Below are 20,780 nucleotides of genomic sequence, written 5' to 3'. Positions count from 1 at the left end.
GAAACGTGGTCAAAGGAACTAATTTCGGCTTTTCGCAGGCGGCCATTTTTAAACCCCATCTACTTTTCCCTATATACCATCACGATCGTGACTTCGGAGGCAAACTCCCAGGGCTGACTGGCAACATCGGTGCTCCGGCAAAGAGCGATCGACAATTTGAAATTTCACCAGCAGGATTGTTCCTCTTCGGTGCTCCAGGGACGACGATATAAAGAGCGGTAAGTGCACGCAAATCGGGGAAGAGTGGTAGAGTTGATTGCCAAAAATGCCATAATACAAGCCAAAATTTTAAGAAAATTTATCTTCTCATTTGAGTGGCGTCGACCACAGATCTGCCTCCATTACAATACATCCCAAACACGCGTAATTTTACTTCAAGTATCGGCAAAGTATCGACATCTATACATCAGCGAGAAAAGAAGATAAGACAACGAATGTGAACTCGAAAGCGGTCTAGGTTGAAACGCGTGTTAGAAACTCTTATCTGTTTTTCGGATTAAGTTTGTGGCCTGGTTGTATTTATTAGCTTCGTTCAATCGTAAGTAGCGATTGGTTTCGACTAGTTTCTGTCAAGTGCTCGTTGTTCAATGGGCTCATGTTTTGGTCGAAACAGGTCTGGTCGTTGTTCAACGGAGCAAGTTGAAATCGATCGAAACTAGTCGGAACCGATCCAGCTCGAAAGCAGGATTCATTTCTACCACACTAACACACATGCAGCGTATGTGTCAGACAGAGAGCATGTTTTCATTTCGTTTTCGCCATTTCCTTTTCGTCAGTGCTCTGGAAGTTTGGATTCAGGTTTCTGTGTGTTTCGAGCCGGTGGGATTGTCGCTGTGCTAACTCTTCCTGCTGTGCGGTAGAAGACGTTTGCACTTGCCCCGGGCTACCATATAGATTTATTTCAATGGAAATGTAGCGTTTAAATAGCTGTAGGAAGCTGACGCTTTGAAGGGAAACTAGGCTATTGATACTAAAACTGTCGCCTTTGGTTTTGATTATAAATATTGAACAATAAATGGCTGTTTTATGCTGTTTAAAATTATCAGCACAAGGGGAAGAGTTATTTCACCTGACTTATTAATAAAAACTTGAAAATACCATTTTTGTCCGATTAGCCCCCAGTAAATGTATAGGGCTTGATTTAAGAATAAGCAGGAACACGTGTGTGTGTGTGTGTGTGTGTGTGTGTGTGTGTGTGTGTGTGTGTGTGTGTGTGTGTGTGTGTGTGTGTGTGTGTGTGTGTGTGTGTGTGTGTGTGTGTGTGTGTGTGTGTGTGTGTGTGTGTGTGTGTGTATGTGTGTGTGTGTGTGTGTGTGTGTGTTCCATCCACCAACCCCCTGAGCTGGCAGGTATGTTATGCAAAAAAGCCAATGTCAATCAGTTTGGTTAACCTGGTTCAATTGCGGGTGCTGGAGTTGTTAGAACTATTGAAATTCCAGTAACCCATTTCAGACTGAAAGAGACCTAGCTGCACATCCCGAGGTTACTTTCCTTATCAATAAGCCCCGCCCAATCATAGCCGTATGACCAAACGGGTCATGTAATTATGATTAGACTTTCAATCTTTTATTTCAATACTTATCTTGGTTTCGAACCAACATATCATCGTCTGATTATATGAAATTATTTTCCTAGTCAGTTCAATAAAAGATTGACGTGTATTTAGAGAATAACGAATTAAAGAAAGGTTATGATTTAATTGTAGAAAGAAGAAAGGAATTGAATTATCATACCGTTTTGTTTTTCTTATTTCATTAACCATTCTTGTACCTCATTTACCTTTTTTGTTCCTCTCTTACCTTTCTTTGTTGTTCTGTTTTCTTTTCTTGCTCTTTTCATCTCGCTTATTGTTTTTACCTAAAATGATATCACTCTAATGAAGATTATTATTATATCTTTAACTATATGGGAATAAAAATATTTTTGCTTTTTTTTAGTACAGATACTTTATTACTTTCATACATGAGAGTATACTCTTGATCAAATTTGTTTGTTTATTTCCGTTATTCAGTTAACATTAATCAAAACAAACGCTATTATTAAGAACGCATTTTACTCATTGGTGGTTGATTTTATGCCTTCAGTACCATTCTTATGTGTCATTTACATTTTGAATCTTACTAGTTTTTTTTTTTAAATAATTGTTTTATGTTTCAACTTCTATCCAGATTCCTATGCGCCTTCGAGATTGTTCAGTAAGTCGCTGGTCGGTTGAATTTAAGTTCGATTAGGTGTGTAGGTACACATCTAATCCATCGGGTTGATTCTGTATGGGAGCTGCGATTGCTTCGCCTCCCATACAGAATTAACCGTTGCCGAGCAAAGATTCAACCGATTAGTTTGAGCTTTCTTCCACATGCCCTAGACTTACATTTTCAAAACCACCTTTCAAAGTTTCTTCTCCAAAAGCGCCTTAGCTTTAACTTTCCACCCATCATTTCCTATCTTTCAGTTTCATTCTACTAGAGTTCATCTCGCCGAAATGCCATTAAAATATTATAACATAACAATTTTAGGTACAGTACACTGCCTTAGGCACACACTTAGGCACAATTTTCCCGTATGTTTGGATAACGTGCCGCTATTAAGCCTACCCCCATTCTGATGATAGCACAAGAACGTTCGTTTTTGGCAACATTCGATTTTGGCAACATTTGATTTTGGCAACATCCGATTTTGGCACAACGGTTTTTAGAAGCGACATTACCTTTTAGTTTTTTCTATAACAGGACCAATATAATTTAGACAAACATCAAAAAAACGTTTTAACGTTCAGAAATGGTGATAGAATACAACAACAAATACAAAAGTTTTTTTAAAAAAATTTATAAAGTACTCAAAAGTTACAAAAAGATGAAAAATTTATAAAAATCAAAAAGAAATACAAAAAAAGACTAAGAATGTCAAAATCATCTTAAAAATGTCGAAGAATGACAAAAACAGCAAAAATGATAAAAAAAAACAAGATTATAAACAAAACAAAAGTAGTGCAAAATGCATCTAAAACCTGAGAAAAAAAACTATAAAAATTCTAAAAATGGTCGGAAATTGCTTTAAAATAACGTTAATGATAATAAAAATAGTTATTTTGTAAAAATAAAAGAAAAAAGTTTCAGAAAAAACCGTTCGATTTTGGCAACATTCGATTTTGGCAACACAAAATGTACGAGCATATTGCCAAAAACGAACGGGGTCTGTAATAAGTAGCCACCGAATAGTTTTTCAACCAAAGCGAAAGAATGTTATTTTGTATACACTCAGGCGTTTCAATGAGCGGTGTATGAATATCGTTTCCTCAAATTAAACTCTAGAAATAAACATCGCAATGTGTTATAAATAGCGCTGCAATTATAGTTGCATAAATGAAGGCGATTTTCAAATCTTCTTTTGTGCATCTCAAAGTGGTGAAAAAATTCATTATAGGTGCCACTTAACTAACTAAATTCATTGTTGAAGCGTTTTTATGAAATATATTAGTTGATTAAGTGAGAAACTTAAAATGTACATCTGGTGGAAAATTCTGATTTATAATCATTTTTAAAACGTTTTTTCGATGGAATTAAAACTGCTAGAATTCGAAAACTAAATGAAAAATCGAGCACCCTGACAATTTTGAGCGCGTTTTCTCAAAACTCATTTAGGCACTAGCACTCTTCTGTTCTTTACACCTCAGAAATTTTTATTGAATTGTTTATCTTATTTTTTTTATTAATATAATATAAGATGTTAATTTTCATTGACATATGACAGGCTTGGCTTTTTTCAACCCATCCTAACAAACAATCAGGCGCGGTCCTAGAGCTACCTCCATGGTACAGTTATGTAGGAGGCAGGGCAGTAAGTTCATAAAATTGTTCAATTTAGTCTTATAGCGTTTTCGTTTATTTTCCACTGGCATCGTGTCAGTGGCAAACTATACAAACACACGCCCAGAACGATTTCGTTCGTTTATGATGAAAAGTTTGAAACTGGCCAGTGGAAAATAAACGAAAACGCTATAAGAATTGTAATGGATTTTGTTATTTCGAAAGTTTCGTTATTCGTTATACGAGACACGATCCATTTTTTGAACGACTCTCATGTAGGTATGTTTAAAAAAAAAAGAAATCATTTTGAAAAAGTTCAAAGTAACCATTTAAAAAATCGCTCAATTCGAGTAAAGTGGTAAAATTGAACTAGAAATTAATAATTTCCAATCTGGTTGCCTATTGCCTCAACATTTGAATCAATTGACCACCCAAAAGTGGTTTGGAAAAAAAGCAAAAATGTCTAGGCCCAGTTTCTGTTATGTTCGAAAATTATCTTCATCCAAAAATTTTTCAAGAAAAATTCGTTCACAATAAAATCGTGTTTAACATTGTTTTAAAAACAATCAAGTGTGTAAAAATGCCTTTCTTGCTTTTACAAGAGCTAAATTTGTTTAATTAAAATGCGCGTTTTAATTTTCAATTAAAACATTATTAATTCCATATAACATATTTTTTCAGTTTAATCTTTCGAAGATAAAACTATTAAGCCAAATCTATTCAAGCTTCCTAAAAAATGATGGGTGTAAAAAATGTTTTTCATGAAAGGATGAAGGATTGGGATGAAAATTTGTACACGAGAGTTTTGAGGGACGGGCAATCGATTTCAGGTATTGAATTCAGGGTAAGGGGCCGGCAAAAGGTGGGCGTCCATATTAACGTTTCCATATTTTTGCAATAAAGTCGTTATTATACATCGGATTGGGATGAAAATTGGCACACGGTAGTTTTCAGGGACGGACAATCGATTATAGTTGTCAAATGTTTTGCCAGGGGTGGACGATAGGAGTCGTCCATTAGTTTTCCACTGCTTTTAGCAATATTGACGTTGCTATGCAATAGATTGCTTTGAAAATTTGCATACGGGAGTTTTGAGGGAAGGAAATTGATTACAGATATCAAAGATTGTATAAGAGGCCACCTGAAGGGGTTTAACTTTTTGACAATAATTGCGTTGTTATGAAACTGTCGAGTCGAAATTCATACACGGTGATTTTTTGGCACGTTCAATTGATTTCTGATTTCAAATTTAGTAGCAGACGACAGAAAAGTGAACGTCCAATATTTTTGCAAAAATAACTAAACAATGATTTCGGAAGTGCATCTGGAAAATGCTTGACAATTGGCGTATTCATACATCAAGTTGAAAGCGAAACGGAGTTCGTATGGGATCAGCTAGTATAATATAAGATGTTCATTCTAATTGCCATATGACACATGACCTCCATGGTACAGTTATGTATTAGGAGGCAGGGCAGTAAGTTCATAAAATTGTTCAATTTAGTCTTACAGCGTTTTCGTTTATTTTCCACTGGCACCGTGTCAGTGGCAAACTATATAAACACACGCCCAGAACGATTTCGTGAAAAGTTTGAAACTGGCCAGTGGAAAATAAACGAAAACGCTATAAGAATTGTAATGGATTTTTTTTATTTCGAAGATTTCGTTATTCGTAATACGAGACACGATCCATTTTTTGAACGACTCTCATGTAGGTATGTTTAAAAAAAAAGAGATCGTTTTGAAAAAGTTCAAAGTAACCATTTAAAAAATCGCTCAATTCGAGTGAAGTGGTAAAATTGAACTGGTTGCACAATCTGGTTGCCTATTGCCTCAACATTTGAATCAATTGACCACCCAAAAGTGGTTTGGAAAAAAAGCAAAAATGTCTAGGCCCAGTTTCTGTTATGTTCGAACATTATCTTCATCCAAAAATTTTTCAAAAAAAATCGTTCACAATAAAATCGCGTTTAACATTGTTTTAAAAACAATCAAGGGTGTATAAATGCCTTTCTTGCTTTTACAAGAGCTGAATTTGTTTAATTAAAATGCGCATAAGAAGCGACTTTTTCAATTCCACTGAACGCCTAATTCACTCCACACTGTAATGCACCTACCATCACTATCATGTTGATTATTGGGTTGTGAAAATCGCCTTTACTTATGCAATCATAGGTGGTGGTGAGATTTATAAAAATGACCCTGTTCATACTATCGCGATCACTTTATGTCCTAGAGTGGGCCTCATCCCAACAAATATCTCAATGATTTCGAGCCCTTAGAGTCAGATAGGGCGCAAATGAGCAAAGAAAATTCTGTTGAGAAAGTCCTTAATTAATAAAAGTTGTTGCGATTCGCCCTTCATCATAACATCGCACTCAAATACCAGATACAGGCAAAACATCGCATCCAAAATCGAAATTAAGTCAATAGTTATGGTCGAACAAATGACCTCAAAGAAGTGATAACTGAGAAAACAATTTACAATAACAGATAACAGATTTACAATTAGGTTAAGTGCTCCTAATAAAGCCAATACCATGACTAAGAAAGGAAATTTTTATGTAGGTTGTTTACGTTACATTAAACATTTTTTTCATTCTTGTAAGAAGTGCGAAATAGTAAAACGACTAAATTAGAGAAACTGGCATGGACATCCATTATTTGATTACTCAGATAACATGAATAGTTTTGAAGCGGTTTTGATAAGATTCCTTTAAAGTTTAACTTAGAAATCACTAATCAAATTTTGGTTTTAATTTATAAATGATTCGACTAAATAAATTTTATGGAAGGTTAAAACATACCGTAATCCGGGGTAATATTGATCACTTTTTTCAATATTTTTCGATTATTTTTTCTGTTTAGGGGAATGTGGCATGTTTCATATTTTTAAAACCAGTACTTGGCTCCTATGAACGTAAAACATGGTTGCAGAAATTTATTAGACTTATTTAAATTTGATTTAAAAATCGATTTAGTCTCTGTTCAGAATTTGATGCTTAGGGGTGACATTGATCAATCTTTATTTTGACGGTTTTATCGAGTTTTCTTGATCATAAAGAATACAAAAAAACCATAATTATAAAATTTTAAATGCTTGTTCATCAATTTGACCTAGTTTTTAACCTTTTCTTTTAAAAACATTTATAATCGAAAAAAGAACAATGATGCTGCATACATTTAGGGGCAAAAGTTATAACAATTGCTAAATAGTTTTAGCTTCAAAATACAAATGAAATTTTACCTTCACACATTCTTCTAGAACTTCCCACTATTACCATTTTCATTTTTTCTTCAAAGTTAACCATTTGGTAGAGTTCCTATCCATTTTTCCAATACGGGCTTACTCTTGAAAAACGTCCGTTATTTTTAAATATAAAAGAATTATCATTAAATGATTATCAAAATAGTACTGTATCTACACATATACAAAGAAAAAAGTTGTTCTTTCACTTTCAACAACCTGTTCGCTTCTAAATGCTTTTTGGTATCATCAGGAGAGCTGTTTGTTTGCGAGCCTTGGAAAAGATAGATATTTTAAGATTTGGAAATACCATTTTTACTAACAGAAAACAAATTTCAAATACAAACCAAATTTTGCCTATTTGATACTCAATTAATAGGCTTTCAAAAGTAGAAAACAGTTTTCAAAAATTCAAACTATAGACTTAGTTATTGATGATTATTTGGCACAATTTCATGTTGATTAAAGGTACTCCGGTGATCAATATTATCCCGTTTTACGGTACGGCATTTAACGAGGGTTTAAACTCGGTAATTACTAAAAAAATTCTATTCAGTAACTATACCATTTTTCAGAAAATTTTCGATAAACAGATATTATAAATAAATAACATATACTGCTGCACCGTATGTATAATTTTAAAATTAAATTTAAGTGTTTTTATAGGTACTTTTTTTTTGATTCATTTGTTTCAAAACTTATATCTCAAATTTCTTTAGGAAAATATTTCATATCTATGAAGATGAAGCAGTCAAAATCTCAAATTTCTTTAGGAAAATATTTCATATCTATGAAGATGAAAAAGAACGGAGTACATTCAACCGAAATACTACTTTATTATAATTTTTTTTTTGTGATGAGAATTTATTATAATCTTTTTTCAGGATACAAAAAGCAAATGACCAAATGAAATTATTATTTTTTAAAGTTTGTTATTGAACCCATTATTTGTATCGTATGTGTTTAATTTTTTATATCATTATTCCATTCAAATTATAAAAACAAATCGTTATATATGATACATAGTAAATATGTAGCTGTTTTTTATATCATCTATTGTATAACATTCATTATATTATACATAAATACATATTATTTATTTATTTATTTTTTTTAGAAGTTGATTTTTGTCATTTTTATTCTTTTGTTTGTAATTATTTTTTAATTTTTTAAATTTTTCATCTTTCATCATATTATTTATTTATTTTTAGTTATCTTATAAATTGAAGTTTAATCATACACAGTTGCAGCTCCATAGATACATATTCTTTTGGAAGTGGCTCCTTGCTCAACAAAATAAGTTATTGAACGTGTTTAACACTACTTTTATATGTGCCTAATTGACCCGGTGTATCATATTTTATGGAATGATTGTGCATGGTCAAACTTCGTATTTAAATCATAAATCATTACAGGTTATCTGGTGACATCTTGAATACTTTATCCTTTATTATTTATTACCATTGATTATCCTTATTATTTATATATTTACTCATCACAATTATAATTTATTGTATTTATTAATTGTCATTTTTCTGGGGTTGGGGGGATGCACCAGGGCATCAAACAAAGGGATTGAGCGCATGGGTATGGATCTGTGGCAGTCCTACTCGTATTAAGTTCTCCTGCTGTTTGACGCGCTCTTCTTAAAACAAATCTTGGGGGCGGGGACTACAGAGACTTGCATAGTGAGTTAGTTGTATATTCGGCAATAACTTCTCGAGACCAAATTATCCTAACCCTTCGGATATCGTAAGTTACTCTACTTACGAATCCATTCCCTTGAACGTCTCATCCAGCAGTTATTAACTGGATATATGGTAACTTACGGTGACTTGTTGATGAAGCCTTAGCCACAACTGCGGTACAACCGTGCACCCAAGGTGGCTACCATACATACATACATACATACATACACTTTTCCTTATGTTAAAACTCCTAGCTTCGTCGCTTTGTGGAGTTCTCGACGGAATAAGATTTGGTCAAGTTTATTTCCATGACGTCTGCTATCTTTGGTGATGTGTAAATGGATCATGAACATTTATAAAAATTTTATACAGGAAAATTAAAAATTATCTCACCTTAAAAAAACAAATAAATATTTTTTATTCGACCTTTTAAAAAAAGAATTGATTGTGATACGGGAAGAAAATACGACCAAATGTTGAACCGTGTAAAGTAATGATGATTTTGGTTTTAATTATTATCTTACAAATTTTTTTTTGTGGGTATCAATATTTAACTTTAACTAATAAAATTATGCCAAAAAATCTACATTTTTTAAAATAGTTTTGATTGTATATAGAGTGTTAAAAATGATTTCATTCTTCTCGTTTCAATTGTTATAATTGCTCACTGAAAAACGTTCAGTGAAACCAAAATTGACCAAAGTGTGATTGATTTTAGTTGTTATTTTTTTTATCGATTCGATAATACCTTAGCGATGCCTAGTTTTACTATGAAAAAAAAAAATCAACACAAAGTAGTCCGAGCACTATGTTATGTTCGTTGTTTGTTTTTAGTTTAATTTGAATTTCAACACTTTTAAAAATGATTTTTTGTTTTCATAATAAAGATACTTAAATGATGCCTATTTTTGTAATCACTTGAAAATTAACACTCAAAAATCCTAATTTTGACACTTATTAAATCGGATTCTTCATCACAGAAAATTGAATACCAAATCATGCTATCATTTTGATCTAACTTTTCTGCTCTATCGTAAGAAATGAAACCTTATTGATGCCTTGTGTTGTTATCTTAGAAAAAAAAACAAAACCAAAAAATGGTTTCATTTAGGTCTCAATGCCTTATTTAGGTATTGATTTAGTATCAAATTTCAATAAATTGATTCTTCAGGGAAGCCTAATTATGTCATCGGTGAAAATGCGGTACTAAATTATGCTATCATTTTGGCATTGATAGCTCATTTTGGTTACTGTTTGGTATCGATTCAGGCATCAAAGTCTGCTCGGGAGCGATCTTCGCCTATGAATCTTTTTATTATCATGTTTCCCTTTCTATCTCTCTTTTCCTCTAAAATACAAGTGTTAAGCTAAAAGATAAATTGTACAAAAAACCAGTTTGGCTCCTTAAAACCTTAAGGTATGAGCCGTTTCAAATAAAGGATTTACAAAAAAAAAACGATCCTCTCAGTGATGGAGTATGGCAGTTTTTGTTTCCAACCAGCTGCCAAAACACATCTTATTAAACTCGAGCGTATTCAATACACTTGTCTCCGAATCGCTTTGGGTTGTATGTCCTCACAGCATAATATGAGGCTCAGGGTTTTGGCAGGCATGCTCCCACTGAAGGATCGTTTCTATTCATTATCACTTCGGTTCCTCATCAGGTGTGAGGTCATGAACCCTTTGGTGATTGCAAATTTTAATCAGCTTGTTGAGCAAAATCTTCAATCAAAACATATGACTATATATATTGAATTCATGTCTATGCAGGTTAATCCTTCGTCGTATTCTCCTATCCGTGTTTGTCACCCTGACTACGAAAACTCTACTGTCCAGTTTGATTTGTTCATGCAGCATGAAATCCGTGGAATTCCAGAACAACATCGTACTCATATTGTTCCTAGGATTTTTGATGCAAAGTATGGAAATAAAACCTACCAAGGGGCTGGGCGTTCGTGTTTTTTTTTCTTCTCATTTTCGACCAGCCAATCAACGATGAGCAGGCTTGATATGTCTTTAAGGAAAGATGTCCTTTAATTGGAAAAGTTTTGTGTTGCCGTAAGACGTAATTCTACGTCAAAAAAAACAAATGTTGCTAAACCGCCTGTTTTGAACTTTCAATGTTTGGTACTAATTCTAAAATGAAAAATATTTCCAATTCTCTCGGGTATCCTTTACTCGGCCAACAGTGAACCAAGAATGCTACTGTTTCTACTTCGGTTAATTGGGATAGGTGTTCGAAGATTTGGTCGCGATCAGGCCTCAGTAGGTTGATCCTGGGTAGATTGGCATGCGGTTTTTCAAAGAATAGTTTGCCAAACGTTTCGCCACTTTCTTTGGGTTTTAATTTATTGTTTTCTTTTTTAGATAAATAATTTTCAACCAACATGGAAGATGACTACAAAACGACTGGAAATCTCGGAGCACTTCACGGTGGCAATTATCAGGTGCATGCGTCTATGTTGATCTACGAAAGGGCGTGTAATTCCAAACGCTACGTGGACATGCAGCTGGCAATGGAAATGGATGCTGCCGAAAAGTTCGATGATTGTGTCATTTCCTGGCATGATCAGGAGCGAAATTCGAAAAATTGGCTATTTGTACAGGTCAAGCGCAAAGAGGGACAGGCAAATATAAGAAAAGATGCATTTCTGCCTACCCAAGGAAAGGAAAAGTTGAATGGAGATTTTTCATTGTTCAAGTATGTGCAGTCAGGCTTAAACATACATTTAAAAAAACAATTTGAAGGGACAAAAAAGTATTTCATATTTACGAATGTTGGTATATTTGGAGATCTTGAACCGTATTTGGAGCCTGCAGAAGAGGAAGAAATCGAAAAATGCATTAAAGTAGAACACCCCAGAGCCAGATGGTTGAAAGTTAAGAAAACGGATGAAATTTTAAAGCTATTGGATGGATTTATAAATTTGGAATTTAATAATCTAGTCAACAATATAAGAACAGTAATGATAGAAAATCAGATTGAGTTTGAAGGAGAGTTGATTCAAAAGTATCGTGCCGATCTTGCGGACAAGATTCTGGTAGCTGAAAATAATTTGGTTACGTTTGCGCCACGTTTTGTTGAAGGTTTTGACCTTGATCCGCTAGAGACATCCATTAGAGAACAACTTTTAGAAGGCGAAACACATAACACGCTTAATCATAAAGCTTCTAATAACGAAAAACTGTATGAGATTATAAAAAATGACCAAAAAAAGTCTACTCCCACAACACTTCCTAGAAAATTTTCTCAGAAAGACATAGAATTATTTTTGGAAAAATTTATTCTCGCAGTGGGACAGCCAGATAACAAAGTATTGCAAGATATCATAAAAAAAGATTTAGGTAGATTTCGTCGATCAGAAGGGGCAGAAATGAAAAATTACTACGAAATGTTAGCATTCCAATCTCTACAAGAGCTAGTGTATAGTTGCTTCGAAAAAACTCGAAGAGGAAAACTTCTAAAGAAGAGTGATCTTGAAACAAAAATGAAACAAACGAATGAATCATTCAGTAAATGGACTCAGTTGTACAGGGTTGCAGCAAAATTTCCTGAAGCGCTGGAAAACTTGGCAGTAAAATTTACTGATTTGGAATTGACTGAAACAACATTTCCACTTCGAGTTATGACAAGTACCCCTGATGGATTGCTAACTCGCCTTAAATATTTTGGAAAACTGCAGCGTCATCGCCACAGCTGTTTTCATATGAAAGATTTGATAGCTGAATCTGTTCGAAATGATCTTTTTAGCATGCTAGAATCCGAAAAAGAGGAGCATTTTATTATGATCAATGTTGAGGATTCCAAAAATGATCACCTTGATGAAATTGTGACCAAAATAAAAAATCTGCCTTCGAAAAAGTTAATTGTTCTGACAAATTCCAAGGATTCTGTAGTGAGCTCAATAATACATGTGATCGAAGACGAGAAAAGTGATTGGCAATCATTGGATGAATCAAGCCAAAAGAAGTTGATGGAAAGGAATATTCTTTTTCAAAATGATCAGGTGAAACTATCTGAATTGATTGATCAGGATCCTGGTTTCGATCGTTTGTTGCAAGGAGAAATTTTAGAACATCTTGTTCAAGACAAAACTCCGCTTAGAGTAGGGCATGAACTGCCAAGATTGTCAGAAAAACATTACCTTTTACGCACTATCATCGTTTTGCAAAGTGAAAATTGTAAAAGATTAACGGAATTTGGTGAAAGTTCATTCATAGAATACGTGTCTGCAGCTGACAAACCCAAAGTTATAGTTTTGTTGTCACCTCCCGGAAATGGTAAAAGTACATTATGGACAAGCTTAGCATTGAAGATTAAAGCCCAGTTTCCGAGTCATTGGGTGTTGTACCTCAAACCACAGGATTTTGTAGACTGCACTTCAGATGTTTTCGATGTTAAAAGCATTTTTAAATTGAACGAATTTGAAGAAGCACATATGCAGCTGTGCAGACAAAGCTCCAAGTCCAAGGTTTTCGTATTGTTTGATGGTTTTGATGAAGTTCCTTATGGCATAAGTAAACAAGTTCTGAAATTTATGAAAGAACTGTCACAAAGTACTCGGATTCTCATTAATACGCGTGATTATCGGGAGGAGGACCTCAGAGAAGCTTTTCCGGATAGAGAGCTTATTGGTCTTGAACAGTTCGACGAAACAGATCAAAAGACTATGCTCGCAGCTTTGTTGAAAGTAGAAGAGTACATTTCAATTGATCCTCTCAAATCTTTTATGGAATTGATTCTTGAAAAACTGTACAAATTAAGAGGTGTAAACAAATTTTTAGGTGTTCCTTTAATGATCGAAATGTTGTCAACGATTTACCGTACGCCAGTCGAGGAGTATTTAAATTCTAGAAAAGAGGAAATGCTTCAGCAAAATCAACTTACATCGTTGAGTTTTCTAGAGCTCTACGAAGAGTTTGTCTACAATGCTTTCCGCAGGAAAGCCATAAGTCAACTAGGACTGCAGGAAGGGAGCAAACATGCGAAGGAAGTACTCAGCAGGGACAACAACTTGTATCAAGACTTTCTCGATTTGCATTACAAGCTTGGTATAATGAATCTCATCGGAGAACAGAGCATGAAAATATTCTTCCCAGATGGATATAGTTTGAAACAACAACAGCAGCGAATTAAGAATATAGACTCGGCTGTTGTTTTGAATATTTCGAATGCATTGCCGAGATTCATCCACAAATCTTTTGAAGAGTTTTTTGTAGCTAGGTTTCTGTCTGAGTATCTCAAGAATATGGATCGAACACTCGTCGAAAAAAAATTTCCCACTGAGGAGAATATGTTATCTAAATATCAGTTGAAAAGTTCAAAAACAATAGTTACTTTATTTGATGCATACTATAGCAGCTTATATCGATATCCGACAGTTCGTAAATTCTTTATGACGATTGCTGACTCTTTCCAAGCTGATGAATTAGACAATTTAATCAGAATGTTGATGTCAATGCAACCAGATTCATTTCTTCGGGCTTGTGAGGAAAATTGCTTAAAACTTGTAGACACAATGATTAGAAAAGATCCATCGGTTTTAAAATCTAAAACCATAACAAATGAAACTCCACTTCATAGAGCTGCCGCCAGAGGAAATCTTGACATCTGTAAGATTCTATTTGAAAATGAATGTGCCTTAAATGCTTTAGATAAGTGGGGTCAAACTCCGTTACACAAGGCATCATTAAATGGCCACGTTCAAGCAGTTGAGTTTCTTCTAGATCAAGAAGCCGATATCGACTGTAGGGATTCGAAAAATCAAAGTGCAGTATATTTAGCAGCATGTGAAGGGTACGCTGAAGTTGTGGAACTTCTAGCAAGCAAAGGGGCCTATCTTGATAACTTAGATGAGATTCAATGGTATAAATGGTATGAATTGTATGAATTTCATAAGAATGCACTATATATCGCTGCTATAAGAGGTCATGAAAAAGTTGTTCGAGTATTGCTGGAGCACAATGCGCAGCTAAAAAATAGTTTTATAGATAACATGCTTCATGATCCGTTCTATCATGTCGATAACGATATTGTATGTTTATTTATTGATCATAAAATGAAAACTGACCGCGAATCTGCTAAAGATATGTTGGAGTGGATAGTGGAGTACAATAAGAAACGTTTGTTTGAAACCGCAGTTGCACATCTAGATCATTCGAAGTTAAATGAACTTTATAAATTGGCCTGCAAGCACCGTTCTTATCATATAGCACGATTGATCATATCGCTTGCTGAACCCTTCAGTTCTCTCGAAAATGCGTTGCACTTAGCTGTGAAAATGGCGGATGAGGAATGTGTTCGTGCTATAATCGAGAGAAATCCCGAGGTGGACTCTCGAGATAGCAAAGGAAGAACTCCTCTACAATATGCGTTGGAAAGTGCATATACGAATACTTCAAATTCATTGAAATGTATGAAAATTCTAATGGACGGTGGGACCGATATTAACGTTCGCGATAACTTTGACCAAAACCTGTTACTCTTGGCAGTAAAGAACAATTTTTCTAGTCCTTTTGTGCAGCTATTTTTAGATTATGGCGTAGATCCATCTATACCCAATGCAGATGGCAAAACAGCGTTGCATTTGGTTGTGGAAAACAGAGATGTTAAGACATTGGAACTTATTTTAAAGCACACTAAAAACTTTCCCGGTTTTATGAATCATCAAGATAAAAATGGCAACACTGCGCTTCATGAAGCATTAAAGTTATCCCTAGAAGCTAAGAAACATTCAAGATTAATAATATTGAGGAATGCAGAAATTCTATTGGAACACGGAATAAATCCATACATAGCTAATAAAACCGGCAAAACAGCTTTACATTTAGCAGTAATGTGTAAGAATAAATTAAAAATATTAGAACAAATTTTGAAAAGTGCTCTGAACAACACCGAGCTCATCAACGAAACGGACATAGACGGAAGAACTGCGCTTCACACATTACTTAGGAGCAAAACCCACGAGAAATTGAAACTAATGTCCATGAAGCTTCTTTTGGAGTACGGGATGAAGCCATCTTTGGAAGATAAAGATGGTGAAACAGCTTTACATTTGGCTGTTGAATGTAATGACCCAATAATGGTGCAATTAGTTTTGGACCACTCTGAGAGCCTCACTAGCATACTCAATCATAAGAATAAGATGGGCAGGACTGCGCTTCACTTAACTTGTATAGAAGGCAAAGAAGCAGATCGTTGCATTAAAATTCTGGTTGGAAATGGAGCTGATCCTAATATACGCGATCATCAAGGTCAAACCGTGTTGCATTACGCAGTGAAATTCAGAAATCTTAACCGTGTGAAACTTCTGCTGAAACATGGCAGTGATCCAACCATGGCTAATGATGCCGGTCAAACACCGTTCGATTTAGCCAAAGAAATGAATGAATTATTTATTCTGAAACTATTTTTACAACACATAATGCAACACAACAATATTTGTAGTAATGTTGCAACTAGGATTTATACAAATCAAAGTGTTAGCAACCAACGAAACACAGATGAATTGTACAAAGCTGTGATAGAAGGAAACTTCAAACATGTGATAACTCTGATGAGTCGAGATAAAAAGCATTCTTTCACAAATCTAAGTCATTCTAAAAACGAAAACATAGATGAGCAGGACGAGAAAGGAAACACTGCGCTTCACGTAGCCTGTTCAAGTAATCAAGAAGATGAAATGTGCATCGCCCTGTTGTCTAAGTATGGCACTGGTTCAGACATAGTGAATGGCCTTAATTTATTGAAACAGACGATATCAGAAAACAACTTGGGATGTGTGAAGGATTTGTTGAAAAGCGGAATAAATGTATTCACTAAAAATGAACTCGGCCAGACAGCTCTACACCTGGCTGTATTATCGAATAAAGAATCAATCGTAGCACTTATTCTAAAGCATACAGAAAACAAGCAACTCCTAACTAAACTAATAAACGAAAAGGATAACAATGGGCAAACTGCGTTGCACTGGGCAGTGATAGAAGAAAAACGAGAATGTGTAGAGCTTCTGTCTAAGCATGGAATCGATCTACTCAAAACAAACGATCAAAGACAATCAGCTCTGCATTTAGCTGTGCAGTATAATAAACTATCAATGGTGGAAATTATTTTACAACAGACCGAGAATTCAGATTTCATCAACCAGGTGGACCAATATGGCAACACTGCGCTTCACCAAGCATGTTTATGGCAAGATAACGAAAACCAAGGCACGAGCAGGGAAAATGATTCGAGCAGTGAATATGATATTGAATATGAACAAGAAAATTATTGCAGAAACATTTCGATTGGAAACGAAAGTTTGCAGGACCAGCTAGAGTGTATAAGAATCTTGTTCGAGCACAGAATAAATCCAGCCATAGTTAATAATGAGGGCCAGACAGCTTTGCATTTGGCTGTAAAATTGAATAAAGCATCATTTTTGGAAGTTATTTTGCAACACACTGGAACACTGAATGATTTAATCAATCATAGGGACAAAAACGGCAAGACTGCACTTCACTATACTCTCAAAGAATTTGGTGAAGAATTCCGAGTCAATAGAGGTGTGTATGCATGCGTAGATATTTTGCATCGTTATGGAGCTGATTTTAATATAGGCGACCAAAAAGGTGAAACTGTTTTGCATTATGCAGTGAGAGACAGTGAAATCAGCAACTTAAAAATAGTAGATCGATTTTTGAATTATAGAATAGATACCTTGAAAGTAAACTCATATGGTGAAACAGCTTTGCATTTGGCTATAAAATATTACAATTTCCCTGCTTGTAAAAATATTTTAAAACACACCGTAGAGTTGCCTTCTTTGTTAAACAAAAAAGATGGTCGTGGAAAAACAGTACTGCACTACGCCTTCTACAAATTAAATACCTACTACCCTTGCAAAAATTTTTTAACACCCAACCACTTTTTTGAAGCATTGCTGGCTCTAGGAGCAAATCCTGATATTAGAGACTTAGAATGCAAAACTGCATTGCACATGGCACTGGCTTGGTCTTCGGATAAAGTACAACTTCTTTTAGATTACGGAGCAAATCCAGCTCTGACTGACAGAGATGGTCGTACGTCTTTGCATTTGGCTTTAAGAAGGAAAAGTTTTATTGTGAAAGAAATATTACGCCGGGACAAGACGCTGATTAATCAAACAGACAATTACGGCAACACGGCGCTCCACCATGCCTGCAAATGGCCCTTCAGTAGATTAGAAATATTAAATATATTGCTCCGGGAAGGGGCAGATCCCAATGCACGCAACCAGCTAGGTGAAACATCATTGCACTTGGCGGTGAAAGAGAAAAACTTGGACGCTTTGAAATTTCTTCCCTTGTATTCCGAAGTAAATCCATGCATAGCTGATAATAACGGGCAAACAGCCTTGCACATAGCTGTGTCATTGGAAGAAACAAAACTTGTGAAGCTCTTTTTAGAGAGCTTCCCAGAACCGGGAAAGTTCATCAATCTAGAAAATGCAAAAGGCAAAACTGCGCTTCAGGAAGCATTGACAATTGGTCGACAGGATATAGTGGACGTACTGAAGAAGTACGGAGCTATTTATTAATTTTTTTTTAAATGTCGTTTTTGTTTCAAAGTAATGTCTAAATTGAATGGATTTGTTAACATATTTCTTAAAAAAACACATTTTTAAAATAATAGATAAAAGCTCAATTTGTCAACAAATTTTTTTGAAATTTTTCGTCGGATTGTTTTTTATCATGATTTTAGTAATAAGTATGATAGAACCATGTTTTTTTCCTGTGAAAACTAAAAAAACAAGCTTATGTCCACACTTAGGAACACTATTTTCAATGTGTTCCTAGTTATGAACATAGTCAAAGTTTTCCAAACTATACCAAAGTCTAAGAAAGTATTTGAAATAAATTTGATTGAGGTAAAGTTGTTAAAACAAATTGTGTTTTAACTTAATTTTCAACGATCTGTTGAAATAAACTGTTTTAACTTAATAAAACATACTTGAAAATTTCATTATTTTAGGGTATTTCAATGCTTCAAATGTTGAAAATATATTTTTGCCAGGTTGTAAAGAACGAGCCCTACGCAACAAAAAAGGAAACCATCAAGTTACAGAGAGATTTTCAAAAGAAAAAAATCGAAAGAAAAAATTTAAAAAAAAAACAAAGAAAATACGTTGTATACCGTCACCTGGGGCATAATGCAACACTTTTCAACTTCAATGGCTTCCTAAAACCTAATGTCCACAGAGAATCATACCAGACATCAAAAGTTTTAAGGTTAATGGGACATCAAATTGACGTAGTCAGAAAAATAATTGGTTTCACCAGTAGTTTTTAAATTTACAAAACTCTGCGATTTTCACCCTACTAAGAAAATGGGGCTCATTGGAGCAAACTTTGTTTTTACTGAAAAATCAAATTAAAAAGTTTGAAAAGTTCAATTTTTTGATATGATTGAAAAAGAAAAATAAAAACAACTTTGAAATTAAAGGTTTGAATTTGTTTATATCTTATGATAACTTTTAAGTATTTGTTATTAGTAATAACTTATTACTATTAAAATTTATTTAAATTCATAGTTTCCATCAAAACTTTCCAATATTAAAAAAAACAAACTTAAGGTTTTTAAGTGAGAACTGGCAAAGCAGTTTTTTTTGTATTTCTAGATATAATAAAAATCGGAGAGAATCATGCATTCAAATTCAAAATATTTTAACATAACTATTTTTTTGTAATGAAAAACTTATACATTTGTTTAAATAAAATAAATAAAAAGAGTTTAAAATTCAGAATCAGGTTCCAAATAAGAGTGCAAAATAAGAAATTAGGAATTGAATCAAAGTAAAATTCTCTCAAATAAAATTTAAAATTTTATAGAAGACGAAAAAATACTGGTATATGTAAGATAGGGATTAATTAAAAATTCAATTAGGTTTAAGCAGAATTTTGTAGTTTTTAAGACATTAGTCTGTACGGTAATATAAATCAAAGACGAAATAAATAAATAAACCGTTCATGTAAAACCAACATTCAATTGTCGTTCGTGGGTGTTCGTCGATTTTTTTTTCAACGAAGCGTGCGATGTCATTGATGATATTGTTCGAATAGATTTTATTTTCAGCCGTGCATCTAATCCGCGTAGATGTGGTTCAAGTTTTTCGTTTCGGCGGTGCGAGGTGATTTAGTTTGTTGCGATCTTTTAATTCGTTTTCATTGATGATTAATGTAAAGTTATGTTATCAACACTTAAGAGGTGTTAGAATCAGCTAAAAAAAGTAATTTAAAACAAACGGACAGATGGATTAGCGATATAGATTGTCAAAAGAAACATCGGAAAGTATACACTTTGAAAAGAAATACATAAAAAAGATTTAAATATACATGTGTGAAACAGAAGATTTTAAAAGTGATAAGTGTTTAAGGAAAATATTATTGAGAAGATAAAGCAGCAACGACGTAAACCTTCAGGTAAGCCAAATTGAACAATATTTTAAATATTAATAAAAAAAATCAGCTTTCTCTGAGTTTCACATAAGTTTTAAGTTTGGTCTTATGAATTTTAAGTTTTTCATAAGCTGAATTTTTTTATCGGGAAATGCTCTCTTAAAAATCGAAAAACTAAATAATTTTTAACTATTAAATCTGAATTATGACTTCATCATTCACGTATTCTATGGATAGCACTGAATTCCTTGGATTCGTCTTGTTTATTTAAATTTTTATTATTTGATGTGCGGCTGAACTATTTTTTTTTACTTAAACTAACAAAGTCTTGTCCATTTTCTGCTGAACAGAATAATTCATTTACATTGTATTTTTTTTACTCTCACAAACCTTTTTTAATTAATGTTTTCGTTTATGTTTCACAATACTTATAATAATTAAATTGAAAATTTGCTTAAAATAAATAAAATTATTTTCACAACTTATTTCATGGAATTTCTTATCTTTGTTCGTATAAATCCGAAATTTCTTCTTCAATCACTGATTATTTTAACATTGTTTTAATAATCGTACTTTACTTTACTAGTCGGAGTCGGGCTGCTGTTTGTTTAATTTGTCTAA

The 20,780-nt window shown here is 33.8% G+C and overlaps 1 protein-coding gene across 1 annotated transcript; it reads left to right on the top strand.

Moving 5' to 3' along the window:
- Positions 1-38: 38 nt before the first annotated feature.
- LOC129746031 (uncharacterized) lies at positions 39-19,749 on the top strand. The gene is made up of 2 exons (XM_055739450.1): positions 39-218; positions 11,109-19,749. Exon 2 carries the CDS (start codon positions 11,129-11,131, stop codon positions 18,299-18,301), a length of 7,173 nt encoding a protein of 2,390 aa, XP_055595425.1. The 5' UTR covers positions 39-218; positions 11,109-11,128; the 3' UTR covers positions 18,302-19,749.
- The last annotated feature ends 1,031 nt before the right edge of the window (positions 19,750-20,780 follow it).

This window comes from Uranotaenia lowii, chromosome 2, assembly GCF_029784155.1.
Source record: "Uranotaenia lowii strain MFRU-FL chromosome 2, ASM2978415v1, whole genome shotgun sequence".
NCBI lineage: Eukaryota > Metazoa > Arthropoda > Insecta > Diptera > Culicidae > Uranotaenia > Uranotaenia lowii.
Note: the sequence above shows the minus strand (reverse complement) of the source record. Positions and strands in the feature narration are given on the sequence as shown.